At 38.0% G+C, this 25,303-nt stretch overlaps 1 protein-coding gene across 2 annotated transcripts in view; it reads left to right on the top strand.

Moving 5' to 3' along the window:
• Positions 1–25,303, top strand: part of KCNH8 (potassium voltage-gated channel subfamily H member 8) — a 337,559-nt gene that overhangs the window by 250,449 nt on the left and 61,807 nt on the right. For both annotated transcript variants that reach the window (XM_070577513.1, XM_008519807.2), the window contains 3 exons: positions 12,821–13,018; positions 23,577–23,776; positions 24,651–24,900. In XM_070577513.1, coding sequence (XP_070433614.1) covers positions 12,821–13,018; positions 23,577–23,776; positions 24,651–24,900 — 648 coding nt within the window. The remainder of the gene's footprint in view (positions 1–12,820; positions 13,019–23,576; positions 23,777–24,650; positions 24,901–25,303) is intronic.

Genomic DNA, 25,303 nt, shown 5'->3' with positions numbered 1-25,303 from the left:
ACCTCATAGAGTGGGTGAAGTTGAAGGCATTGATAACAATATTTCTAAACATTTCTTAGACCTTATGGAAGAAGGGAGTAGAAATAGGGCTGAAGGTTGGAGGACCGGGGGAGGCGGATTGGGCTCAGCACCAGACTTAGAGAGAGCCAGGGCTGTGATAATGGGGTAACTCATGTTTTCCTGGATCTTCAGCTCTTGTTGGAACTGGGAGCCAAATCCTTCCGTCCACCAACGCCTTGGCTCACCAGGGCCCTGGGTGCTTAGTTTCCTCCTGAAGGGTCCCTGCCACTGTTCCCTCCACCCTGCCAGGTCATGCTGCTGTTGCTTCCAGCCATTTTTCCCAAGATGTGATGGAGTTCTTGGACTTCTCTGTTCCCATCATCCCTGTGTCTCTTGCCACCTCTGCTATATGGCCAAAATTGGACAGCTTTTTCCTTGAGTGACACCTACAAAACCTGTCCCATGGAATTTGAAACATGTTTTCCTGAACCTGGACTGAAGGGTTTTCAAAAGATACTATCCAATAAAAGTATAAACCCATTTAGTCCCAGTTGTTAGGGTGAGACAGACAACTGTGTAAACAAGCTCTATACTGTACTTGGGTTCTAATGTGAGTTAAACCAACTTTTGTGTACCAGGGTGGAGACTAAACCATCTTTTGCTCTCGTTTTCATTGTTTCAAATCCATTACAAAGGCATTACAGATGCCAAATAATGGATTTGTAATCAGAGAGTTGGTATCTATGGGTGAAATGAAAACTCAAATGACAGTGAATGGAATGGTTAAACCATGATTCAAGGTGCTTAGTTTATCCAATATTTTTAATAAGGTCCAAGAAATTACATAAGAAAGTGGGTTCTTATGAGAAAAACAAAAGCTATGTAGTCTTTAATTGCTGTAAAGCATAAGCCTGACCTATATAAAATCTCTTGCAAAGTCCACAAGAAGGTAACCAAAGAGTTCTATTTCTGGAAAATGAAGCATTGGGAAGTTGCTGAGAGTTCATTCTGTGGTTCCAAAAAGCTCTTATATTACCCAAACCTTTGCACACATAGACCGCTAACACATCAATTCCCACCAACTACCTTTGGAATAATAGCTAGGACTTCTGGGGGGTAGAGAGTGGTGAAGAACATCACAAAAGTTTCCATGCTCAAAATAAAAATAACACCAGGTCTCCAGACCATATGTCCTAATGATGGTGACTGTAAGCGGCAGAAGAAGACAATATGGAAAATTCCCATTTGCAGGTGGAAGGGAAGAACAGCTACAGAGAAAAATCCACTGGGCCAGCCATTTCTAGGAAAGAGATGAAGTCAATCAGATGTGCGTTAAGACCAAACCTTGACTGACAAGAAGGATGAGGAGCTAGCACAGCATGTCAAAAATTGTAAAGACTTTCAATTCAGACAAACCCAGATTCAAAACCTGGTCCTTCTCCTTAAGAGATGTCTACTTGGGTCATGTTTTACTTTAACCTTTATAAATACCAATATTTTAATATCAACATTTCACATTAGAACACTTAGCTCTTAGAGTTGTAAGAAATTAAATTACACAATATAGGATTAAATTAGATAATATGTAAAGTATTCAACACACTGGGAGAACAACGTGTGATCTCCAACCGCAAATGCACAAATAAGAATACTATAGCATACTGCTATTTTTACCATAAAGAATTAAGTAATGGCAAAGCAAATTGATGCCAGAAAATATTCTGAGTTGACATCCTCCCCATTTTATGTCTTCAGTACCTCATAATGGAAAGTGGCATTTGTAAATATGAATGGTGCAAGATCCTTGATTTCCAAGAATGATATGATTTTGTACATTATTTCTACTATTGGTTCATTATTTTCTACTTATGGAAATGGGATGCTGGATTAATATTTTATACATATTTTCAATAATGAAGGATTTTAAAAGTCTCCTCTATTTTCAGTAAAACAGAAAATCTTCATTCCTTTAAAACAACAGCAGCAACAATAATAATAGTTTTTTCTCTATGCTTGCTGTGTGTAAAAATGTGCTCTACTCAGCACTTTATAATTTCCCAATAACCTATGAGGTAAGTTCCTGTCATGTTCTCCGTTTTGGAAAGGAGGAGACTAAGGCACAAAGAGTGTAAGTATCTTACTCAATGTTACACAGCGATTAAGTAGCAGAACTAAGATATGAAAAGGTCAGGCAATATAATTCCAAGACAAGCTTTCTTCTGCACTGCCATATGCTGCAGTGCTTGCCTCTGGGTTATCAAGGACAACTGCGCTACCTGGTCTGATAGACTTCTCTATAGTCATGTTTCTCTTCTTCATTCTTCTTGTGTTTCTTGATACTCTATGTGTTGTCTCTCTGCACTCAATTTACTTTTCATTTTTAAAAATATCCATGCCACCCTTTAGGTCTCTCTGACACAATCCCATTGTCTTGTGTTTACTTCAAGCCAAATCACTCAGCCACCTGCTGGCTAAAATCTTATTTTGGAATGTTCATGCAAATTCCCACTCCTTATTGTATTTCACACCCCGTCAAGCCATCACAAAGTTAGTTATATGTTTTTAAATGCATTACTAGACATCTGAGTCAGAATCAGCTCTTCTAAAGGAGAACAAAGGCTGACACCTCAAAGCTGATGTTCCATTTTGAGACTTGGGGCTTTCCTAGAAACTTGAAGAAAATACCTTTAGAACTGTTTCAATACCAAGGGAAGATAAATAAAATCCAGAGGACTCATTAATGGATAATTTGAACAACATTCTAGCATATTATATGGTCTAATTTATTTTAGAGTTACTTTTATAATTGAGATGTTACAAAACGTATCTCCTTTAATGTATTTGGAAGAAATGTAATTAGAACTTTATTTTGAAGTTCTGCAAACCAAGAAACTTGAGATTCCTTTTTAATGGATGTCAAGCCCTATGCTTCTAACTTAAATGACTGCCAGGCAACTATTACAAAGAGCTGAGAAATGGTTTGCACACATGGGACTTTTCACTTCATTTTTCTTCTTTAGATTTGCACCAACTCTGAACCTTTGAAAGAAAAGACAGGACAAGAAGGAAATTGGGGGCAATAATGAAAAAAACTTTAGCATACCAATAAAATAAAATTGTTTGTCTAGGCTCAACTACTTTTATCACAAATTTTCTTCCTGGAACAAGTTTTTGTCCTGATGTAGGTGCAAGTGGTGAGCGCTTGGATTAGACTTTTCTGACTGAATGACAAGTTGTCTTTGTAAATGATACTCTGAGTTCAGGCATGAATGAATTTCAGTCTTGGAATTATATTGCCTGACCTTTTCTTATCTTAGTTCTGCTACTTAATCACTGTGTAACACTGGGTAAGATACTTACCCTCTTTGTGCCTTAGTCTCTTCCTTTCTAAAATGGAGAACACGACAGTAGCTTACCTCATAGGCTATTGTGTAGTTATGCAACGGAATTCACATAAAGTGCTTAGCAGAGCGCAATTTTACACACAGGAAGCACAGATAAAAAGTTATTGTTGTTGCTGCTGTTGTTTTAAAGGAATGAAGGGTTTCTGTTATAATTATTGAAAATAGTGGAGACTTTTAAAATCCTTCATTATTGAAAATCTGTATAAAATATTAATCCAGCATCCCATTTCCATAGGTAGAAAATAGTGAACCAATAGTAGAAATAATATACACAATCATATCATTCTTGGAAATGAAGGATCTTGTACCATTCGTACTTACAAATGCTGTTGTCTATTGTGAGGTACTGAAGACACAAAATGAGTAGGATGTTGATTCAGTATTTTCTGGCATCAATTTGCTTTGCCATTACTTGACTTTTTATGGTAAAAATAGTAGTATGCTATAATATTCTTATTTGTGCAGTCATGGTTGGAGACCACACACTGATCACCTAATGTGCTGAATACTTAATATATTATTTGATTTAATTCTATATTGTGTAATTTAATTTCTTACAACTCTAAGAGCTAAGTATTACGATCTGAAATGTTGATATTAATGTCCCACAAACTAATTAAGCCATGAGAAGAAACGTTACAACAGTCACTCAAGAAAAAATGCCATGTTGAGCACAGATCTGAAAGTATAGTGAATTGTGTGAGCATTTTATATAGAAAGGTTAAATGCAAACAGTTCATAGCTTATGTTCTGCTAACTTAGCCATGAGCCTAATCTTTGCTAGAATTTCCTTTATTTTTAGCTGAGATTTGAGAGGTATTTGGAAGCGCCCCAGTTGGCTGGAAACAGATGGCGTGTGCTGCCTCTTCTTAGGATCAGTCAGAAAACTCTGCAGTAGCTGTTCAACTGTGGTTTTGGATTGTTTTTCATTCTTTCTAGAGTGTTTTGTTTGGTTGGTTTTGGTTTTGGTTCTTTGGTGCATGTGATGATGGCCAATTTTAGCAGTTTACAAAAGTACGTAATCTTTCAGTTAATCATTGTGTAAGTGAAACGCTATACCTTAGTAACCAATATTCAGGAAGTTTCTATTATACAAACTTCAAATTTAAATAGATTTCAGAGAATGGTGAACTCTGGAATGGATTTAACACAAGTGGTACATTTTTTTTTGACAGTACTAATCACATATAGTATTTCTTGCTCTGAAAAATTGTTCAGCAGTGGAAATAGAGCAGAAGTGATACATGCATCAAAATGTAAAAACCTTCCATCCTTATCCCATCAATATTTGCTGATGGATCATCACTCACATAATTAAAAACAGATAAAAGATGAATTCACAAAATCATAGGTTATTACACAAGCATTTTGCTTTAAAAAAGTCAACCATTCGTGAAGAAATATTACAGGATCTTATTTCATAAAATCTTAGATCTGAAAAAGAACCTAGAGATTACTCAATCCAGTCACTCCATATGCAAGTTTGAAAAATGGAAGACCAAAAAGGCTAATTGATGCATAAAGATTCATACATCTAATTAGTTAGTGGCAAGACCGAGATTAGGACCCCTATTTCCCGATTCAAAGTCCAATGTCTACTACTTTATGGGTAGTTCTTTTTGTTTCAGAATTTTATCTCCAAAGTAAGTTATACCACTTCAGAAATATAAGATATCTTTTGTGAGAATCAAAGTGTGTGTTTAGTGGGAATTCCAAATAATGGAGTTCCTGTTCAGATTGGGACCTCAAATTTACTGATGGCTTCTCCTTAGTGGAATCAACAAATCAATATCAAACACCATTATAGCCTTGAGCTCTTCTAGTCTTATCCTCGGTCACGTCCTCTAAAGTAGCAATGAGGTGAAAGGTTGAAAGTGAGTTTAGGAATCTAAGTCTCTGAACTTCTCCTTAACTCTATTTATTAAATTAAAATAGAGAAAGCCCATGGTTTAGTTGGTAGTAATGCAACAATGTTAGTTTCATAGTTTTTGACAAATGTACCATGGTAATGTAAGATATTAACCTTAGAGGAAACGAGGTGAAGGATATTCAGGAATTGTCTGTTCTCTTTGCAACTTGTGTCTTAACCTAAAATCATCCCAAAATAAAAAGTTTGTTTAAAACAAAAACAAAATAAAAAATTATGGTGGCCAGCATTAGGTGACCCCTTAAGGAATGGAGACAAGTATGTTTCCTATCAATGATGTTTCTTATCAGTGCTGTGGGGTATAGATATTTTAAGGGACGATGGAGATGAAATCTCAAGCTTTTCTCTTATATTTTGTTCAGGGTTAACAACTTTTTTTGAGTATCTGTAGCAGTAAATCCAATACCTCACCAATGCTTTGGGTCTCAATTGCCACGCCACCATCACCCATACATACACACATAAACACATGCACACACTCAGGCTTCTGACACTTAATTGGGATTTCTCAATCACTTGTGTGACTGAGTAGTCCCACACTTCAACCTCTTGCCAAGAAGGCTGCAAAACCCAAAGTCCTCCCACTGTGCCCCATAGCAGTCATTGTCTCCCACTGCTCTGCTTCCCGCAGCCAGCTCCTGCTGCCTATGACTCACAGGAATCACAGCGCTCTTCCGCCTCTCACACTGATGAAGTCCAAGAGGATTAAGTAAGTCTTCAGAATCATGGAGGGAGGAGAAGCAAATGTTAACTATAGGATTTTCTATGCTTGGAATTTACATTAGAAACCTCTTGATCACTGTGAAAGTAATATTCAGGTTTTATTTTCCTTTTTTTCTCTTTTTTTTTTCTGCTTTTTCTCCCCAGATCTCCCCAGTACATAGTTGTATATTTTAGTTGTGGTCTGTGGGACACCACCTCAGCATAGCCTAAGGAGAGGTGCCATGTCCGCGCTCAGGATCCGAGCTGGTGAAACCCTGGGCTGCCAAGCAGAGCGCAAGAACTTAGCCATTCGGCCATGGGGCCAGCCCCAATGTTCAGGTTCTAAATACCATATTATCCCCTGTCTACATTGTGGATTGTATTTGGATAATTCTTCCATTTTTCTCTGATATGATTTTGGGACACGTTCCCCTATGCTAAACAAAAGTGGGCACTGGAAATGTAAACATTTAATAATGGTTTCAACAAGCACAATTAAACAGATAATTTTAAATGATTGCTTCTTTATAAGTAGAGCAGTCTAGCAAGAAGATCACGGATGTGAAAGTTAGTGTTACGGATTTGCCTCTCAGTTCCAATACTTCCTAAAAGAAGAGAGGAAATTGTGCATCTTCTCTGTTAGGACTCATCAGTTGAAAAAAAAAAATGCAGACTTATTGTGAGAATTGGGAGAAAATAATGTTAAATGAAAGCCTAGCAAAATACTAGGCATTTGGTAAGTGTTGGCTGCTGTCGCATATGTTATTGGTGCTCCTCTATGTGCCCTCAGTCTGTGTGATTCTCATCCTTAGGATCTCTGTCTGTTGGCTGGAGGCATTGTCTCAAACTGTGAAGGCTCCTCTGCTAGCAGGCATGGCGCTGGTGGGGAATTAATGTGCCCCAGGAGAGGGGTCAATCAGTGATGGCTAATACTTGGTGCTTATGTTCCCCTGTGCTAACAAGGCTGTGTGCTCTACACTTGTTCCGGAGATTCCTCGATGGGATTAAGCTCCAATCGCCTGTTAGTGAATTGCCTATAGTGGTAACTTGCTTGACTAGACATACTTCCTTGGCTGCCTTCCCTTTTCTGTGTCCCTTCCGCACTGTCTCCTAGAGATAAATACTGGACTCAACATTTAAATAAATTACTTATACTTAAGGCCTCATCTCAGGGTCTTCTTCTGGAAAGCCTTAACTAAGACTACTTCTTTCTCCGTTGTGTATGTGCACCATAATAAAAAATGGCACCTTGCTTGTAAAGGCATTCAGTTACACTGCAACCCCAGTACTCTTGGGTCTATACATATGGCGTGTGAAGTACTGTGGCATAGTGGTCAAGACCTTGGGCCCTGACAGCACACGGGTCTGGATTAAAATCCTGACACTGCCACTTTGAACAAGTTATTTAATATCTCTGAGCCTTGGTTTACTCATCTTTAAAATGGGGATAGTAATTCTAAGTTGTAATGATTAGTGAAATAATGGGTCAAATATGGATGATAATTGTTCCTATTCCATAGGGTTAGTGCATATAAATGAGAAGAAAGATGCACCGCCCTAGTGGAGTGTCTGGAACCCAGGAAGCACTCAGTAAAATGTTAACTGTATTAGCTTGCTAATAACAAGAAAACCCTAACAAGGGCTCCATTCCTGCTTCTTAGCTAAACCCTATTACAGCATGGTTCGTTCATATTAAAGTCATCAAAATACCATTTTGGGTTATAGGCGTGATTACGCATGTGCCAGTCCTTTCTCTCTCTTCTCTATCCATACAAACACATCTTTATATACACATTTCAATCTGAGTTAATATGTTTACATTTTACTGGATGGTTTTTCCTATTACTGAAGTATTTTATATGACCACTGAGATTCGTCATGGGCTTTCCTTAAATAAAATGCTCCTATTCCTTTCATTAAATCTAAAATATCTGTCAATTTACCAAAGGCTAATGTAAACTAAACTTTTCAAGGACACATTTGTTATATAAAGCAGGCCACATCTGTACAAACTGTGAATGCACACGCATGTGCAGTAAAAGTGGGTATATTACTGTAGGAAACCTGAACAGTAAAATAACAAGAAACTCTGTTTAGAGTTAAAATTATGTTATTAAGCAAAATACTGGGCCCATGGTAAGTATGCAATGAAAAATTCATGGACTGAATTATCACGCTAAATTATAGGCTCTTCTAGGCGTAATCTTTAAAAGTAATTCTATCTTTGAAATTTATATTTATTTCACAAATCTACTCTATTTTATTCATCTAATCTATTTTAGTAATGATAGGATTATTTTATATCACTTGTTTTTATCAGATGGCAATATGTTCGGTATATTTAGATCTTACTTTATGTTGTGTGCTTTTTCCTTCAAAATGTTCTTTAGAAAAAAATTTTCAGCAGAAGCAGACACACTGTTCTAGGACATCCCTTCCTTTAGAGACGAATTTTCCAGCATAAGAAAAGATTGGCTTCCAAATTGGTTAAATTGCTTCTTCTGTACAGCGCAGTGACATGTTGTCTTGTAACAGTGGAATATGTGCTCTCTTTTCGAACGAGCTGTTCTGTGAAAAAGTTTTATTTAGCCCACAGAGCCAATCTCTGCATTTGTGAGTGTTACCTCCTTTCTGTATTACCAGGTTTTTTCATCATCTGTATTGCTTCTGCTCTGTCAGCTGTAACACAGTTTAGTAGCAACTCTTCTTAAAAAGCGAGATGTTTCTGAAAATAGACAGAACAGTTGGCTAGACAGAAAAGAGATATCAACAAAAGTAGGTCTGCTGTTCCTCTTTGTTTTGCCCCCTGAATCACTTCTGAGGCACGCAGTTTCACACATATGTAAACGAACAGGCATAGGGTGGGAATATAATCTAACATAATCTGTACGTCCCAACGCAAACTTTGACCCCATTTTATTAACGAAATCAAATTATATGAAAACTGATTCGGCTCAGAGATTTCTTAAATGTTTCACTTTTGTGCCAATTAAGGGGTTTAACTGAATGTATTGGCTGGGTTTGTTCACTTTTTTTTTTTCTGAGAGAACTTTGGGTTCCAGAAGTAAATGAATTCTTTAAATCTGTGCAAGATCAACAGACGGGTCCAGTTGTTTATTCATGGTTGATTGTAGAGCTGATTCAGCCGAGAGGAAGCAGCGGCTTGATTGTGTTTTTTTCCCTTTGTGCATCAACTAAAACAAAAATTAGGTCATGCAGTATTTATTCTCTGGGTAAAATGATTTTTTTCAACTGCTCAGACTTCCCATTAATTAGTGGGAAAGACCAATATGGAATAAAGGGACAAGCCCCTCTAATCACTTCTTTGTCAAGTAGAAACGATATGACATCCCTTTCAGAGCACAACTTAGAAGACACATGAAAATAGCCAACCCACCAGCTGGCCAGCATCCCGTGGTTGTCCACACTTGACAACGCTTGAGTCAAATGCCTATAAGAGTGCTTCTCTACAGAAATGGGGATCCTGAGGCTAATGATGTGTTCAGATGTCATCTCTGCTTCCTGATTTTACCTCTGTGTCTTGACTCTCCCTACAATGCCTATACATACACACATATAAATATTTTTTAAATTTTAAATGCCCATTTGTGTTGCTTTTGTGATATCTCTTTAATTAATCTTGGACAAATTGTCTTTATTTCTAAATCTTTTGCCATACAAATTAAACTAAGTTTTATCAAAGCAAGCTTTATCACTTCCTTTTTCTCTTCACTTATAATTCTAAAATCAAGTTTTTTTTGGGGGGGGGGAGGATTAGCCCTGAGCTAACATTTGCCACCAATCCTCCTTTTTTTGCTGAAGAAGATTGGCCCTGAGCTAACATCTGTGCCCATCATCCTATATTTATATGTGGGACCCTTGCTACAGCATGGCTTGATAAGCTGTGTGTAGATCTGCACCTGGGATCCAAACCAGTGAACCCTAGACCACCGAAGTGGAGTGCGTGAACTTAACTGCTAAATCACTGGGCTGGCCCCAAGAGCCAAGCTTTTTAATCTGGGTCTTTGAAGCAGACATGTATGAAAGGGCTGCAGGAGGCCGTGAACCACCTGAATATGTATACAGAATCATGTGTGTCTCCACATGTACTTTGTTCTGAGGAAAAGACCATGTCTTTCTTTTGATTCACAAGTGGGTGTATAACTCCCTAAATTTTAAGAACTACTGTCACCTGGATTTTCTCTCTCTCCCTTCTATTAGTTCAGAAATGCTAAATTTTATCACATGCAGCCCCTGGGTTCTATGGAATACAGTTGGCTACCACCTTCCTTTCCCATTATAATTCACTGCTGACCCCTTATTTTCTCTTACCTTTCTGAATTTTGTGCTTTCTCTGTTACCAATTTAAGTAACAGAAGAAAGAGAGAGAAAAGAGGTATTCTGTACTAAACCTCTACAGGTAATGGTGGTTGGCATTTTCTTCATGCGGCATTTCATTTAATCCCATTGCAACCCTACAAGTTAGATAGTATGCATGCCTATCTTCACAAATGAGAAACATGAAGCTCGAAGAAGTTGGTCATCCTTATAGCCGATAGATGGAAGAGTTGAGATCTCAATCTGTGTTTGAATCTAGAGTTTATTCCTTCGTGAAGCCTCTCCAGATGGAGTAAATGGTCGTAGCTTACTAAGGGCATCACTTTTTATAGTGTATAACTTATATTTTATTATTATTCTCTATCATCAAAAAGTACATTCATTATACTTTGTGCATAAATCTAGTACAGATGTACATGTTGCTATATTGCACCAGTGTTGTCACATTATCTCACACTATCACAGAAGGCAAGAACCATTTATACATTCATTAATTCATTCAGTTTTTAAAAATAACATTTATTAAATGCTTCTATTGTCAGTTGCTTTGCTAAATTCTATAAGAGTGGTCCTAAGCATTATCCTCACATTAGACTCTACTGCAGAACTTTTAAAAAATGCCAATACCTGGGCTTGGTACCAGGAATTTAATTCAGTAAATGGAGGTGGCACTTGGGCAGTGTATTTTTATTAATTTATTTTTTTATTATTTATTTATAATTTTTGCTGAGGAAGATTTGCCGTGAGCTAACATCTATTGCCAATCTTCCTCTTTTTACTTGAGGAAGATTCACTCTGAGCCAACGTTTGTGCCAATCTTCCTCTATTTTGTATGTGGGTCATTGCCCCAGCATGGCTGCCAACAAGTGGTGTGGGTCTACACCCAGGAACCAAACCCAGGATCTGAAGCAGAGTGCATAGAACTTAACTACTGGGCCATGGAGCCACCCCCTTGGGTGGTCTATTTTTAAAAAGCTTTCCCAGGGGCAGCCAGTATTGAGAACCATTGTTCTAGAGCAGTGGTTTTTCGAAGTGTGGTCCCCTCGATCTGCAGCATCAGCATCAGATGGGAACATATTATGAAGGCAAATTCTCAGCCCTTCCCCCAGCCTCCTCATGTACTGTACCAGAAACCCCAGGGATAGGACCTGGCTGTCTCTGTTTAACAAGCCTTCTTGATGTTTCTGAGCTACAGGTTGAGAAACACTTCTCTAGAGACAAAGGGTGAACATGGCACAGTACTTGCCACTAAGAATTCCTCCCTGATCTCAAGGAATTCCCAGTTGTTTCAAATTTGTATTTTAATTACCTAGGACAGTTCCATAATTTGTAACTTTAGGTGATAATGACAATACTATTACTAGTTAAAAAGTGTAATACTTTTCATCTCTTCTTGGGCAGCCATTAAATGAAGTGTTTATAAGAAGGTAGTGATCGGTAGGGATGAAATAACATCCCTTAACATAAGTCTTATGAACCTTATGGTTGAGCTGAATTGTCAAAGTGTTTTGTAACACACACACACACACACACACACAAAGAATTTGAAAATATAGAATCTTAAAAGGCAAATATTTCCAATAAAGGGTTTTTAAGTGGTCTCGTGTTTTGTTTCCATTCTATTATTCCATTATTTTTAATATTTAGTTTCTATTTCCCATTTTGATTACTATAGCCTTTTTTTTACAGCTTTATGAGAGTATGATTGACATGCAAGAAACTGCACACATTTAAAGCATTTAATTCAATAAGTTTTGACACACACACATATATATATATATACCAGTAACATAAAACAGTTGTAGGAGGGCATCCAATTCTATTACAGGTACTTCTTAGTTACAGAATTTTCCCCCTCCACTCCTAAATGGCAGAATGAGCCTGCAGAGGAGGCTTTCTGAGAAAGTCGCATGACCTAAGACTTGTAAGGCAACTAGATATCATCCCAAGTGAATAAAATGGGGAAAGGTTTTACAGGATAGAAATAAAGCCCACCTCACCTGTGTGAAGTCTAGATTCTTGTGGTTGTTGCCATTTATCATCATGCAGGGCTTAAAAATACCTACTCGACCCTCTTATTTCTTAAAATTCTGATTGAGAAATGAGCTTAAGCACTAGTGAAATACACAACGCTGTTACTGAGAGTGGCTATCCAGGGCCCTATCTCCACAGGCAGTTTCTTGCATTAGGGTGGCCTTTTGAGCTGTGCCCACCAATCCTTTCTTGAAAGCATATTTCTCTGCTGTGTGTATCATACAGAATGTCTTGCATAAAAGTGATGCTTTTGCTTTTATAGCAGTGGAATCTAATTCCTTGCCTTTAATTTCCTTTTACGTTTCTCTCTTCTTTCTCCTGAGCAAATAATGGTGCTCATTTATCGTTACTCCCATGTACTAATGCTGGGACTTTACTTTTTGGGCTTAAATTCTCGTTCTTTCTTCCATTTCAGGTTGGCTCCATGAGCTGGGAAAGAGGCTGGAGTCTCCATACTATGGCAACAACACCTTGGGGGGCCCATCGATCCGAAGTGCCTATATTGCTGCTCTGTACTTCACCCTCAGCAGCCTCACCAGTGTTGGGTTTGGGAACGTCTCTGCTAATACAGATGCAGAAAAGATCTTCTCCATCTGCACCATGCTGATCGGTGGTAAGGGAAATTCTTCTGTTATACCAAGAGAAGGAAGCAGTCTGCCACTGCTGCTGTTCTGTTGGCTCTGTCCTAAAACCTAATAGAAATATATTGATTTACATCAGAAGACTCTAAAAAGCACTAATTAGGAAATGAGTGATATACATTTTAATATACAGATTAGTAATGAAAGTCTGTGATGTCGAAAAATTCCACTTTCTAGAAGTAGCCATTTACCTGATGGTTGATTTTGAAAGGGCAGGCACTTGGTATTCCCAACACAATTGCAGGCATATGTTTGAAATTCCATTTTATAGTCCCAAACAGGTCAGTGTTATCTAATTTTATTAATACTAACGTAGTCAGTTAAGGATCTTTGATAGATCACTTAGTTAAAAATAAAAACAAAAACAAAAAACACCAATACAATAATAATAAATAGTTAACATTTATTAATTGCTTGTATGCTCCATCCTCTGTGCCAAATGCTTCAACACAATACCCTAAGTAATTCTTAAGGCAAATCTATGGGTTTGGCATTCTTACTATCCCATTTGACAAATGGAAAAATTATTGTATTAACGTCTCTGAGTTCCAAACTCACCTTCTGTATTCTGCTCTGCAATGCTGGGGTTTGGACTCTGCAAACCTCATTCTTTGCCAGCCGACTTCAGTTACTTCTGACAATAGGGGGCACCAGAGGGAAACTAGAAAGCAGGAGTTGCAGAGAAGGGACTGCCTGCCTCTCATGTGTATGATGTACTCTAAGTGGCAGGCCACCTCAAGCAGCAACAAGCGGTTCAAGCGTTCAGCATCTTCGGGCGCTCCCAGAACCAGTCTCATTGGGCCTTCTTGGAGATTCCTGCATCAGTCGGGAGTGCCCTCACATCCAAAGTCAGAGCCCTGGTTCCCTGTGGCTCCTCACAGCTCCTCCTCTGGGCTTCTGTGTTCTGATAACTCCACTTCTTCCCTGTGTTTATCCCTCTGCAAGGGCAGAAGCTCCTCCCTCCCTGTACTTACTATATCCATGTTACTTCTATGCTCTCTTTTTGCTCATTCAGTCTTCCGACACCAGGGAAACCAATTCCCTATAGTAAATTCTCTTTGTTGAACTATTTAATTTCTTTTTTCTGAATCTCCTAACTTATCCAGGCCTGATACTATTATTGTCCACATTTTTCGGATGGAAAATCTCAAGCTTGGAGAAATAAAGTAATTTTCCCAATGCCATACAACCAGTAAGTAAAAGAGGCAAGGTTTGAACCCAAGTGAATACTTACTTCTATCTTTAAATACGTAAATGGAAACTCACTGAATTATAAAACTGCTATCATGGAGAATAGGTCGTGTGGATGTCTACCTGGATCAAGAAAGGATTCATATTAGACCAGAGTTCTTTTTTATTATTATTTTTTTTTGAGGAAGATTAGCCCTGAGTTTAACATCTGCTGCCAATCCTCCTCTTTTTGCTGAGGAAGACTGGCCCTGAGCTAACATCCGTGCCTATCTTCCTCTACTTTATACGTAGGACACCTGCCACAGCATACCTTTCCAAGCGGTGCCATGTCCGCACCCGGGATCTGAACCAGCGAACCCCAGGCCCCCGAAGCGGAACATGCGCACTTAACTGCTGCGCCACGGGGTCGGCCTCTAGACCAGAGCTCTTAAACGAGGGTTCTATTAGTATTTTCTGCCCCACACTATTCCCCCAAAAGCCTGTTTTATCATCTTCTCTTCAAGGCCTTAATCTTAAATATCACTTAGAGTTTTGAACCTTAGAATAAGGGATGGTTCCTACCAGCTTCCTTGCATGGGAAATGGGAAATGCGTATGTGCGGCTTTGGGCAGTGAGTCATCCAGCCAGTGGAGAAATCAAAGAAATTTAAAGCCAAACCTGCCCTTAAGGACAGTTTGGAAGAGAGAGGCTGAAATATGTGGAAAGAGTTTTAACAACATCAGGCAGTAAATGTTAATTGCCAACTCAGTTAGGCAGTTCAGAAGCAGTGAGAAACAAGGGCCCGGGATCCGGAGAATTTCTTGGAAAAGCAGTGCTTGTGGCAGAGTTGCTGAAGCAGCATGCTGCGGCTGCAGCCATTGGAACAGACTCTAGGCTGATGAAGAGCAGTAACAGCCTAGGGAGCAAAGAACAGGAATTTTCATTTTCTGAAGAGCTACGATGTGCCAGACCCTGTGATGGCTGTTTTATACCCAGTGTTATGACTTATATAATTGGTGCTCTCCTCGATGGCCCATCTTTCAGTCTAGCAAAATGACAAGCATTTTGCAAATAAACACAGTCTATACTTATTTAATATTTGCCCATGTTTCTTCTATTCCTGTTGGAAATCTTGGGAAATGCTCAAGGCTTAACCTACTAATTTGACATTTGAAGAATCTTAGATAATTGTGTTTACTCTCTATTGGTCGACAGACTATACTGTGAGTGGTCTTGAATCAGAAATTGTTAAGGCATAAATAATTTTCTGCTGTTCACTGTAAGTAGAAGCAATGCTGGTCACAAAGCCAAAAGATGTGGCAAATAATCAGATAATGTCAATTTGTCACTTGTTAAATGTTTCTTGAGCAAATTATCCTGATGCAAAATCAGTGCTCATTTGTAGGTGGCATTAAAGCATTTAGGTGACTTGAGTAGCACTTAGGAAACCACTGGTTTTGAATGCCAAATGCATCTAAGCAACTTGAATTTATTAGTTAGAGCTTCCCAAATTGGTGTTTGTGGAAAATGACTCTGATTGTGACAATTACTCTAGGTTAGGAGAAATGATGCCTTCATTTTAATATTTCCTAATTAACTAATTACTTGCATAACTTTGAGAACTAATCATAAGAGGTCACAATATTGAGCACTTTGTTCGTTTAATTCTCATAACACCGTGAGATAGAGGTTATTAACACTCCAATTTAGACATAAGGCAGCAGAGATGTAGTGAGTTGAAAAGCCAGGATTCACTAAGACCTAGCAAACTTCTCATAAAATATCCATTTCATTATATACTGTAAATTGATTGTATTCACTTAATTTCTATAAATATGCACAACTAATTATTTTTAAAGACTCTAAATATATATTATCATGGACTCAAGTCTAAGGTGTTTTATTAGGAATCCTCACACAAGGCTGATGAATTGCGAATGACAGCGATGCAATATTTACTACAAAAGCAGGCAGTAGCAATATTAAATGTTGCAGGTGACTGCCAAAACCCCAGATAATTACCTAGGGCAGAGGCACTCACAGGCTGCGTGAGGAGGGAGGAAAAAGCAGAAGCTTCCATCTGAGCATCTGTAATTATAGGGTGTGCAAAACATTGATTTGTGAGAAGAAAATGTAAAACTATCAAATAGATTAAGCAAAAACAATGAGGAAAAGATCCACACCTAGACAAATCCATGTGAACTTTGAGAACACTCAAAACAAAAAGCAACCTTAAAAGCTACAGACAACTGTTAGAATTAGTAAGTGAATTTAGTTAGACTGATAGATACAAGGTCAATATGCAATACAGGAAAAATCAATTGTATTTCTATATGCTAGAAACAAACAATTAGAAAATGAAATATGAAAAATGCTTACAAAAGTATCAAGTATATAGGAATAAATCTTTAAAAATGTGCAATACTGCTACACAGAAAACTACAGAACATTAGTGAGAAAATTTACAAATGATTTAAAATAATGGAAGGATATAAAATGGTGATGTTTTTGAAGCTCAATATTTTAGAGACCAATTTTACCCAAATTAATCTAAAGATTCAATGCAATCTCAATAAAAATCCCAGTAGATGTGTGTTTGTTTAAAAAATGGCAGACTGTTTCCAAAACTTAGTGGAAATGCAGAACTAAAACTAGTTAAAGCAATCATAAAGAAGAAGAGAATTGGAAGAATTGTGCTATAGATATCAAGATTTATTATAAAGTTACAGTAATTAAGAAAATATAGTGTTGATTCGGGAACAGACAAGTAGGCCAATGGAATACAAGAGAATGCAGAAACAGGCCTGCACACATATGGTAACTTTACTTATGACATAGGTGACACTGCAATGCAAAGGGAGAAATGATGAGACTTTCAATAAATGTTGCTGGGTCAAATGTATATCCACATGTTGAAAAACAACCTTGACTCCTCTTAAAACTGTACATTAGGGGCCAGCCAGTGGTGTAGTGGTTAAGTTCCCACACCCTGCTTCAGCATCTCGAGGTTTGCAGGTTCAGATCCTGGGCATGGATCTATCAACTGCTCATCAACCCACGCTGTGCCAGCACCCCACATACAAAACAGAGGAAGATTGGCATATAGGTTAGCTGAGGGACAAGCTTCCTCAAGCAAAAAGAGGAGGATTGGCAACAGATGTTAGCTCAGGGCCAATCTTCCTCACAAAATAAAAAACAAAAAACTATACATTAAAATTAATTCAAGATGGATTTTGATCTAAATGTGAAAGAGAAAACAATAAAGCCCCCAAAAGATAATATAAGAGAATATTTTCATGACTTTGGATTTGGCAAGGTTTCTTTAAAATGATACAAAAAGCCTTAACCATAAAGGAAAGATTGATAAACTGAACGACAAAATTTCTATTTATCAAAAGACATTGTTAAGAATGTGAAGAGGCAAGCCACAGGATAGGAGAAGACATTTGCAAGCATTTACCTGATAAAAGACTTTTATCGATCACATGTAAAGAACTTTGATAAGTCAATAAGAAAAGAGTAGACAACCCAAAAATGTGTAAAAATTTAAAAAGTACTTCAAAAATAGATTTCTATACTTGAATAGACAATAAACATATAAATAGGTGCTCAACATCCTTCATCAAGGTTATGCAAATTAAGATCAAAACTTGATAGCATTTACATTCACCAGAATGCTATATGTAAAACCACTGACCACTCTGAGTTTGCGAGGATGTGGAACATCTTGACTTCTCCTGTACTGTTGATGGGTGCATCAACCAGTGCAACACTTTTGTCAATAGCTACCAAATCTGAATATACCTATACTCAGTGACTGAACAGTTCAACCTCTGAGTGTATATCCAACAGAAATGCATACATATATACATCAAAAGGCATATACATAGATGCTTGTAGAAGCATTGTTGTAAGAATCTCAAACTGGGAAAGCCCATTAATAGGAGAATAAACAAGTAAATTATGAAATAATTATTCAATAGAATACTATACAGTAATGAGAATGAATGAACTGTTACATCATGCAACCACATGGATGAATCTTACAAACTCAATGCTGATCAGAGAAACCTGGCACAAAAAAGTACGTATTGTATGATTTTGTTTAGAGAAAGTTTAAAAGTAGGCAAAGCTTATTGATTGTAATACAATTCATAACTGTGGTTACCTTTGGTGATGGGGCTGGTTAGTGACTGTGAAGGGAGCAGAGGAGAGGCCCTAGCACGCCGATCATATTCTGCTTATCCGTCCGGGGGATGATTCCATGGGTCTGCTCACTCCAAGAAATCTCAATGAGCCATCCATTTAGTATTTGTGTAATTTTCTCATTGTGTGTCTTTGATATTAATACCTTGTACAATTTAATAGATGAGCTAAAAATAATAACATAACTAACAAATGTGGAATGAGAAGGTGGGTAGCAGCGAGCTGAGTTCTCAGCTTTCATGTCGGGTTGTTTTCAAGTATTGTCTTAACATGATGAGTTACACAATAGAAGTAAAATCATATTGTCTAAAATATCAGTGATAATCACAAGAGCTACATGAAATAATTTTAAAAGATTGCCTTTGGGGAGTGGAATGGGGGTGAAGGGATAGGTTTGGGGATGAACTGTTCATAAATTTTCTAACCACTTACAATTATGAAACTATTTTTCTTTTGGAGGAAGATTAGCCCTGAGCTAACATCCACTGCCAATCCTCTTCTTTTCGCTGAGGAAGATTGGCCCTGAGCTAACATCTACGCCCTTCTTCCTCTACTTTATATATGGGATGGCTGCCACAGCATGGCTTGATGAGCAGTGCTAGATCCGAGCCCAGGATCCCAACTGGCGAACCCCAGGCCACTGAGGCGGAGCATGCGAACTTAACCACTGCTACACCAGGCCTGACCCACATGATTATAAAACTTTTTAAAGAAAGTGTCAAACTATCAGAGGTTCATTTCAGTTTCATAAATATTTATGGCCCACTTAAATTATGCCAGGCACTGTGTTAGATGCTGAGGAAACAAAGATGACTGACGTCAGGCTCTCCCTTGAGGAGTTCACAGTTTGGCAAAGGAAGTAGGTACTTAGATGTTCTTTCTTTTTCCATTTTCATTTTTGCTATTACAACGCACATGTAGAAAAGACTGGCAAATCCACACCAAAAATAAAATTGCATAGAAGCCTATCACCAAAAGATAACCTTTTCAGTCTTTTACATTTATATACCCCTATTTTCTAAAATATTTATATCAACTACACATATCATTTTTGCCACCAAACAAAATATATTGAGAACATTTTCCCACATCTTTAGAATTTCTTTTACCACACTTAGTAATGGCTGCCTAAGAGAAATCTAATGAGTTAGACCCAACTGATGAGGACATCAACTCAGCCTCAGAGGGTATGTACAGCTTCTAGTGAAGACGACTCTCTCAGAGGACATGTCCACTTTAAATGAGGCATTGTTTACATGAAAAAAGTAGAGAGAAACTCAATAGTCAAGGCTTTCCTTGGGTCTTCTTATCCTGTGCAAAGTGTCCTGACATGATTCTATTGGACCCGTTTGAGCTATGGTGTTCACAAATTCAGGCCCTTTTTAAGATGTCTTTAGACTGCCATTTAAATTCTTCACTCAGGAAATTGTTCTCACTCTCTATTTTCGCAACCATCTGCCATCCACAACCTGGTGTACTTGTAGCAAGGAGTGGAAAATTCCAGGGCAATGAGTAGGTGGGAGAGAGAGGAGGACAGCTAAGATTACCCAAAGCCTGAGCTCTGGTCTCCTTTTACATCAGGAGAATACAGTTCCTATGCAGACTCTGAAGGAACTGCAAAGTAGTTGGCCATAGAAGAGCAAAGGAGAGCAATGTCACCCAAAAGCCAGGAAGAGAAGTGTTGGGAAGGGAGTGAGAGAGAGAAGTCTGTTTACTTTCTTCTTGGATTCCAGTTGTTGAGGTTCCTCCAAAGACCTGACAGCAAGATGACATTTTACAAAATGCATTCTATACGAAACTCCTACACACAAAAAAAGAGCCTCCCACACACTCAGCAGCAGGCCTGGTGTGCTACTTTAAGAACTGTATACCTCAAATCTGCTAGGAGTCGAAGGAAAAGTGAACGGTAATTTCCACACTGACCTGGATATGGAAGTTCTTGAGTCAAACTTTCAGAGCAGATGGAGTGATTTGGGCTGACGGTTATAGACACTCTTTGCTAGTGTGAAACTGATAACCAGTGACAGAGGGACAATAACTTTGGAAACAGAAAAACTATGAGAGCTAGGCCTCTATGTTTTTAACTACTTAAATTAGAAGTATTTTCCTATGCTGAAATGAGACTTTGAAATTATGGTGACTCCGACATAGAGTAGCACTTTCCAACAATTATGAATGCTGCAATTAATCCAGTAATTCATTTTATTGATAATGTACAATTAAGATGCTAAATGATCTGAGCATATTACTTCTCTTACTTTAAGTGCTTTACCCACATTATAATTAAGCAAAGCAAAGTTAAAATCATACACGTAATTAAGGAAAGCAGTGTTAAAACAAATGAAATAAAATTGTTCTCGGTACTCAGTTCAAGCTCCATAAAAGACTGTTACATGCTTTTACAGATGGTAGGGCTCCAAAATACCAAGCCCATAAGTGTATTAACAGAGCCTGAAATCGGTGTTTAATTTCTTAGACTTGGAGAAGAATCAGTTCTTTTGTTTGCTGAATGTTTATCATAAATAGAGATCTCCTCTTACAAATAAAATACCTAAGCATCAGAACCATACGGAAGAATGAACTTCTATTTAGAGTCTACCAAGAACCATTCAACTGTAAGTTGTTAAACAATATACGTTGTTCTTGGGATATTTTTGACCCATTGGAAGACATTTCATTTTTGATCATTTAGAAAGAATATATACTTACATGTACTTGCACGTAGCAGGCACCTATTGAATACTTCTCAAACTTCTGTCATCAAGAAGTTATATCCACCAAGAACCACTTTTAATTATTTAAGAGGTTGTTGGAACCTCTTAAATCTGAAATCTCTTAAATCTGGGTCCTTTTCCCCAAATTTTACTCTACTGAGCATGCTGAAAATTCATAACACTTTTCACTTTCGTGGGAAAAATTAACATAAATTGAGCACCCACTGTTTTTCACACATATGCTAGACACTGAAAAAAATATATTAACTCTTTAAATCTTGAAATAGCCCTATGAGTAAGGTACTATTATGCCCATTGACATGTAAAGGGACTGAGTCCCTGAAAGAAAATTACGTGTCTTGCCTAGTTTACAAGAGCTAAGAAGTGATAGTAAAGCCAGGGTTCAAATCCAGACATGTCTGATTCTGAAGTCCACATTCTGCCTGCAACATTATATTGCCTCCTGTATATATACCCTAAGTTTAACCCTGTTCTAGTAACTTCTCCAAAATATTCAGGCCTTTCTTGTTATTACAGGATGACTTTATAGGCATGGTGGCTGTATTTTCCATAGATGAGTGATGATATATAACTTATTAAAGAATTTTAATTCCCTTTTTAGATTATATTGAAATTACTATTCCAATGGTTAATAATTTCTGGTAAGTGTAGGGGGATAAAAAGAATTTGAATTGGGGCTATCCTGAAATATTCAGGAGGATAAATGTAATAACATGTTCACACATTTGCACTAATTTACTCATTTTGATGCTAAGAAACTTTTAACATAATTCCCTGGACCATGAAATTTTGGTACAAGGAGATTTTGATAGATCCTAATAGACAAACTACTAAATTTTTAGTGTCTTTTTTTTTTTTTTTACCAAAACTGCCAAAACAGAGGATTTCACTCAATGCCTGAGCTTCTTACCTCATTACCAATCTCTCCCCAAGATGAGGATCAGGGCTGAATCTGAATATCCCTGAAAATTAATTTCCCATATGTGTGAGTACACCTGGCTCTCATCTCTCTCACAGTTTCACATCTCCACGTGGGTCCAAGGCCCTCTCCAGCTATCTGCTGGCGTCTGCAGAGGCCATTCCAGTTCTGTTTGGCTGACTAGCACAAAATTTGTCACCCCTTTTCTGACTTCAAGATATCTGACCACCTCCCATGGTGGGCAACTCCTGGAAACTGAACTCCTTTCACTCGCTCTATTTTTTCCAGTAGAAAATCCATCCCCAATCCCCACCCACCCTCAGATTCTGGTGAGCAAAATCTCTCTCTTCACGCTTTGGTGGTGGTTTCAGAAAGGGAGGGCTCAGCAAGAAAGTGGAGCTTAAACACTGTCTATCCAAGAAACCTCATCAAAACAATGGTCGTGTAGTTATTTACCACCCTCTCCTTCTCAGGAGGGTAATGATAACTCTGAGCAGAATTCTTGTGTTTCTCTGTGAACTCATTTGTTTCTTGACAGTCTCGAATTTTCTGATATCTCCCTTAAAATTAAAATGACTATGGAGCTGGGATGAGGTTGGGGTTTGAAGACATATTCATCTCAGCTTCAGATTGCTCAGGAAATCCTCAATTCCATTTCTAACAAGTTCCTCAGTATTTATTAACATAAATATGCTACATTTAATATCCTATAACTAATTTTTTTTCTTTTTTTGAGGAAGATTAGCCCTGAGCTAACTACTGCCAATCCTCCTCTTTTTATTGAGGAAGACTGGCCCTGAGCTAACATCCATGCCCATCTTCCTCTACTTTACACATAGGACACCTACCACAGCATGGCTTTTGCCAAGCAATGCCATGTCCACACCCGGGATCCGAACCGGCGTACACCAGGCCACCGAGAAGTGGAAAGCGCGAACTTAACTGCTGCGCCACTGGGCCAGCCCCCCATAACTAATTTTAAATGATGGCTTTGGAGAAGAGACTAATATTCCCATAAAGGCTACTCAGTTATGATAGACTTATTTTTTAAAACATATTTGTAATTATAATAAAAAATAACCATTAAACTATAACTTGATAGTTTATTCTATGAAATTATTAAAACTATTTCATCATACCCATTAAACTATACCAAGCTACTAAAATAATACAGATATGAATAGAGTGCAAAATAAAAGTTTGTCATAGCTAGAATGGCAGCTAACGGATTAAATGTGGGTCAAAGGGGCTTATTTTGCATCATACTGAGTATTTTTAAAAGATGTTTTTATTCTGATCAGGCCATATGAAATCAAAATGACCGTATCAGGTCGGTGACAAAGTGGCTGCACCAAAAGGCTCGTACCAAAATAGCCGCATCACTGTGGCCACGTAAGCATACTCTGCTCTGACTCGGGATACATAGACTGTAAACTGAGACTTAAGGAGTGAGCCCTCCATCATCTCTCTCCCCCGTTTTGTGTTGTGTTCTTCCTTCAGCCTTGATGCATGCCTTGGTATTTGGAAACGTGACGGCGATCATACAGAGGATGTACTCCAGGTGGTCCCTCTACCACACTAGAACGAAGGATCTGAAGGACTTCATACGTGTCCATCACCTGCCCCAGCAGCTCAAGCAGAGGATGCTCGAGTATTTCCAAACAACCTGGTCAGTCAACAATGGAATAGATTCAAATGAGGTAATGTTCATTTCTCACGTTGACATTTTCAGGCAGAAAGCACATATTCTAAGGTAAAAGCAAGGTGCTCTAATGCAGGTCTCAGAACAGAAGTACATACCTACCAACTTTTTTAACTCTTTAATTTTAATGTCTCATGAAACCCAATCCATCCTCTTTCCTCTGCTTTGGCGTGTATTCTCATAATACAACTTTGGATTGACCGGTGTTTTACATTAACTTTCTATTTTGGTCAATCAGGTGGACTTATTTTCATTCTCATTGACTCTCTTTGCAGGAACCAATTCTTAATGACAGTTGAATGGTGTAATCTTGGAATATTAGATTAATCAAAATAATACTTGCCTTTAAAACCAACAAAGTAAAAAAAAAATGTTTTTCAGTAAAGGTGTTATCTTTGGACTTGCAGAAACACCCCAAACCACTGTAAAAAAGCTATCGTATAAATCAAGCAACCATTTCACCAACCCCCTAACCAAACCAGTAATCAACATCTTTAAAGTGATTATTTGGTTTCTCCTCTCTTCATCTGATCATGACACCAGAGAAAACACCAGAGGGTCCACATTCCATATCTTCTCTCCTGAGTAGGAGTCTTTGCGAGAAGCAAGTCACAAGGAGCTTTATGTTTTCATTCTAAAGTCTTTTATCAATTTATTCTATTTCTCCAGACTTATTATCAGCTGATTATTCAGTAACGCATAACTGGGGTCATGGCCATTGAGAAATCTCTCCATAATTATACATGCTTGTGCTTCCTCTTCTGCTCTCTGATTGGTCAAACAGTGGGAAAGAAATCTGTGTTGTCTTGCAAAGTAAATCAATTAGACTAGACTTACCCCAACTTGATTTTCTCTTTCACCTTCTTTCATAGCTTCTGAAAGACTTTCCAGATGAGTTGCGTTCTGACATCACCATGCACCTGAACAAGGAAATCTTGCAGTTGTCTCTTTTTGAGTGTGCCAGCCGGGGCTGCCTCAGGTCTCTGTCATTACACATCAAAACCTCCTTCTGTGCTCCGGGGGAGTACCTGCTGCGTCAAGGAGATGCTTTGCAGGCCATCTACTTTGTATGCTCGGGCTCCATGGAAGTTCTTAAAGACAGCATGGTGCTGGCTATTCTTGGTAGGTCTGAGTTGAAAACCTTCATGAAATTTTACTCTGGAGAAAAAATTAAGGAGATGAAATGGGGAAAAAAAACTATGATTGAGAGTAAGCAAATTATGGATGAATATATGGACTCGAGGTTATTCTTCAAATGGGTTTAATTTGCCAACTATTTATTATTATTATCAATTGTTATCTCGCTATGTTAAGCATTATATCCAACACATCATTTGATCCCTGTTAAAAGGCCAGCAGTATAAATAGTATCCCTATTTTACAAATGAATAAATAATATCTTAGTTAACTTAATTTGTCCCAAATAACATAGTAAGAAAATGGACATAGTTCTTTCTGATTCCTAAAACCAGATTATTACTCATGATATATACTGCCTCTTGGTGAAATATCTGGTCGATTGTAC

Source organism: Equus przewalskii, chromosome 15 (assembly GCF_037783145.1).
Source record: "Equus przewalskii isolate Varuska chromosome 15, EquPr2, whole genome shotgun sequence".
NCBI lineage: Eukaryota > Metazoa > Chordata > Mammalia > Perissodactyla > Equidae > Equus > Equus przewalskii.
Note: the sequence above shows the minus strand (reverse complement) of the source record. Positions and strands in the feature narration are given on the sequence as shown.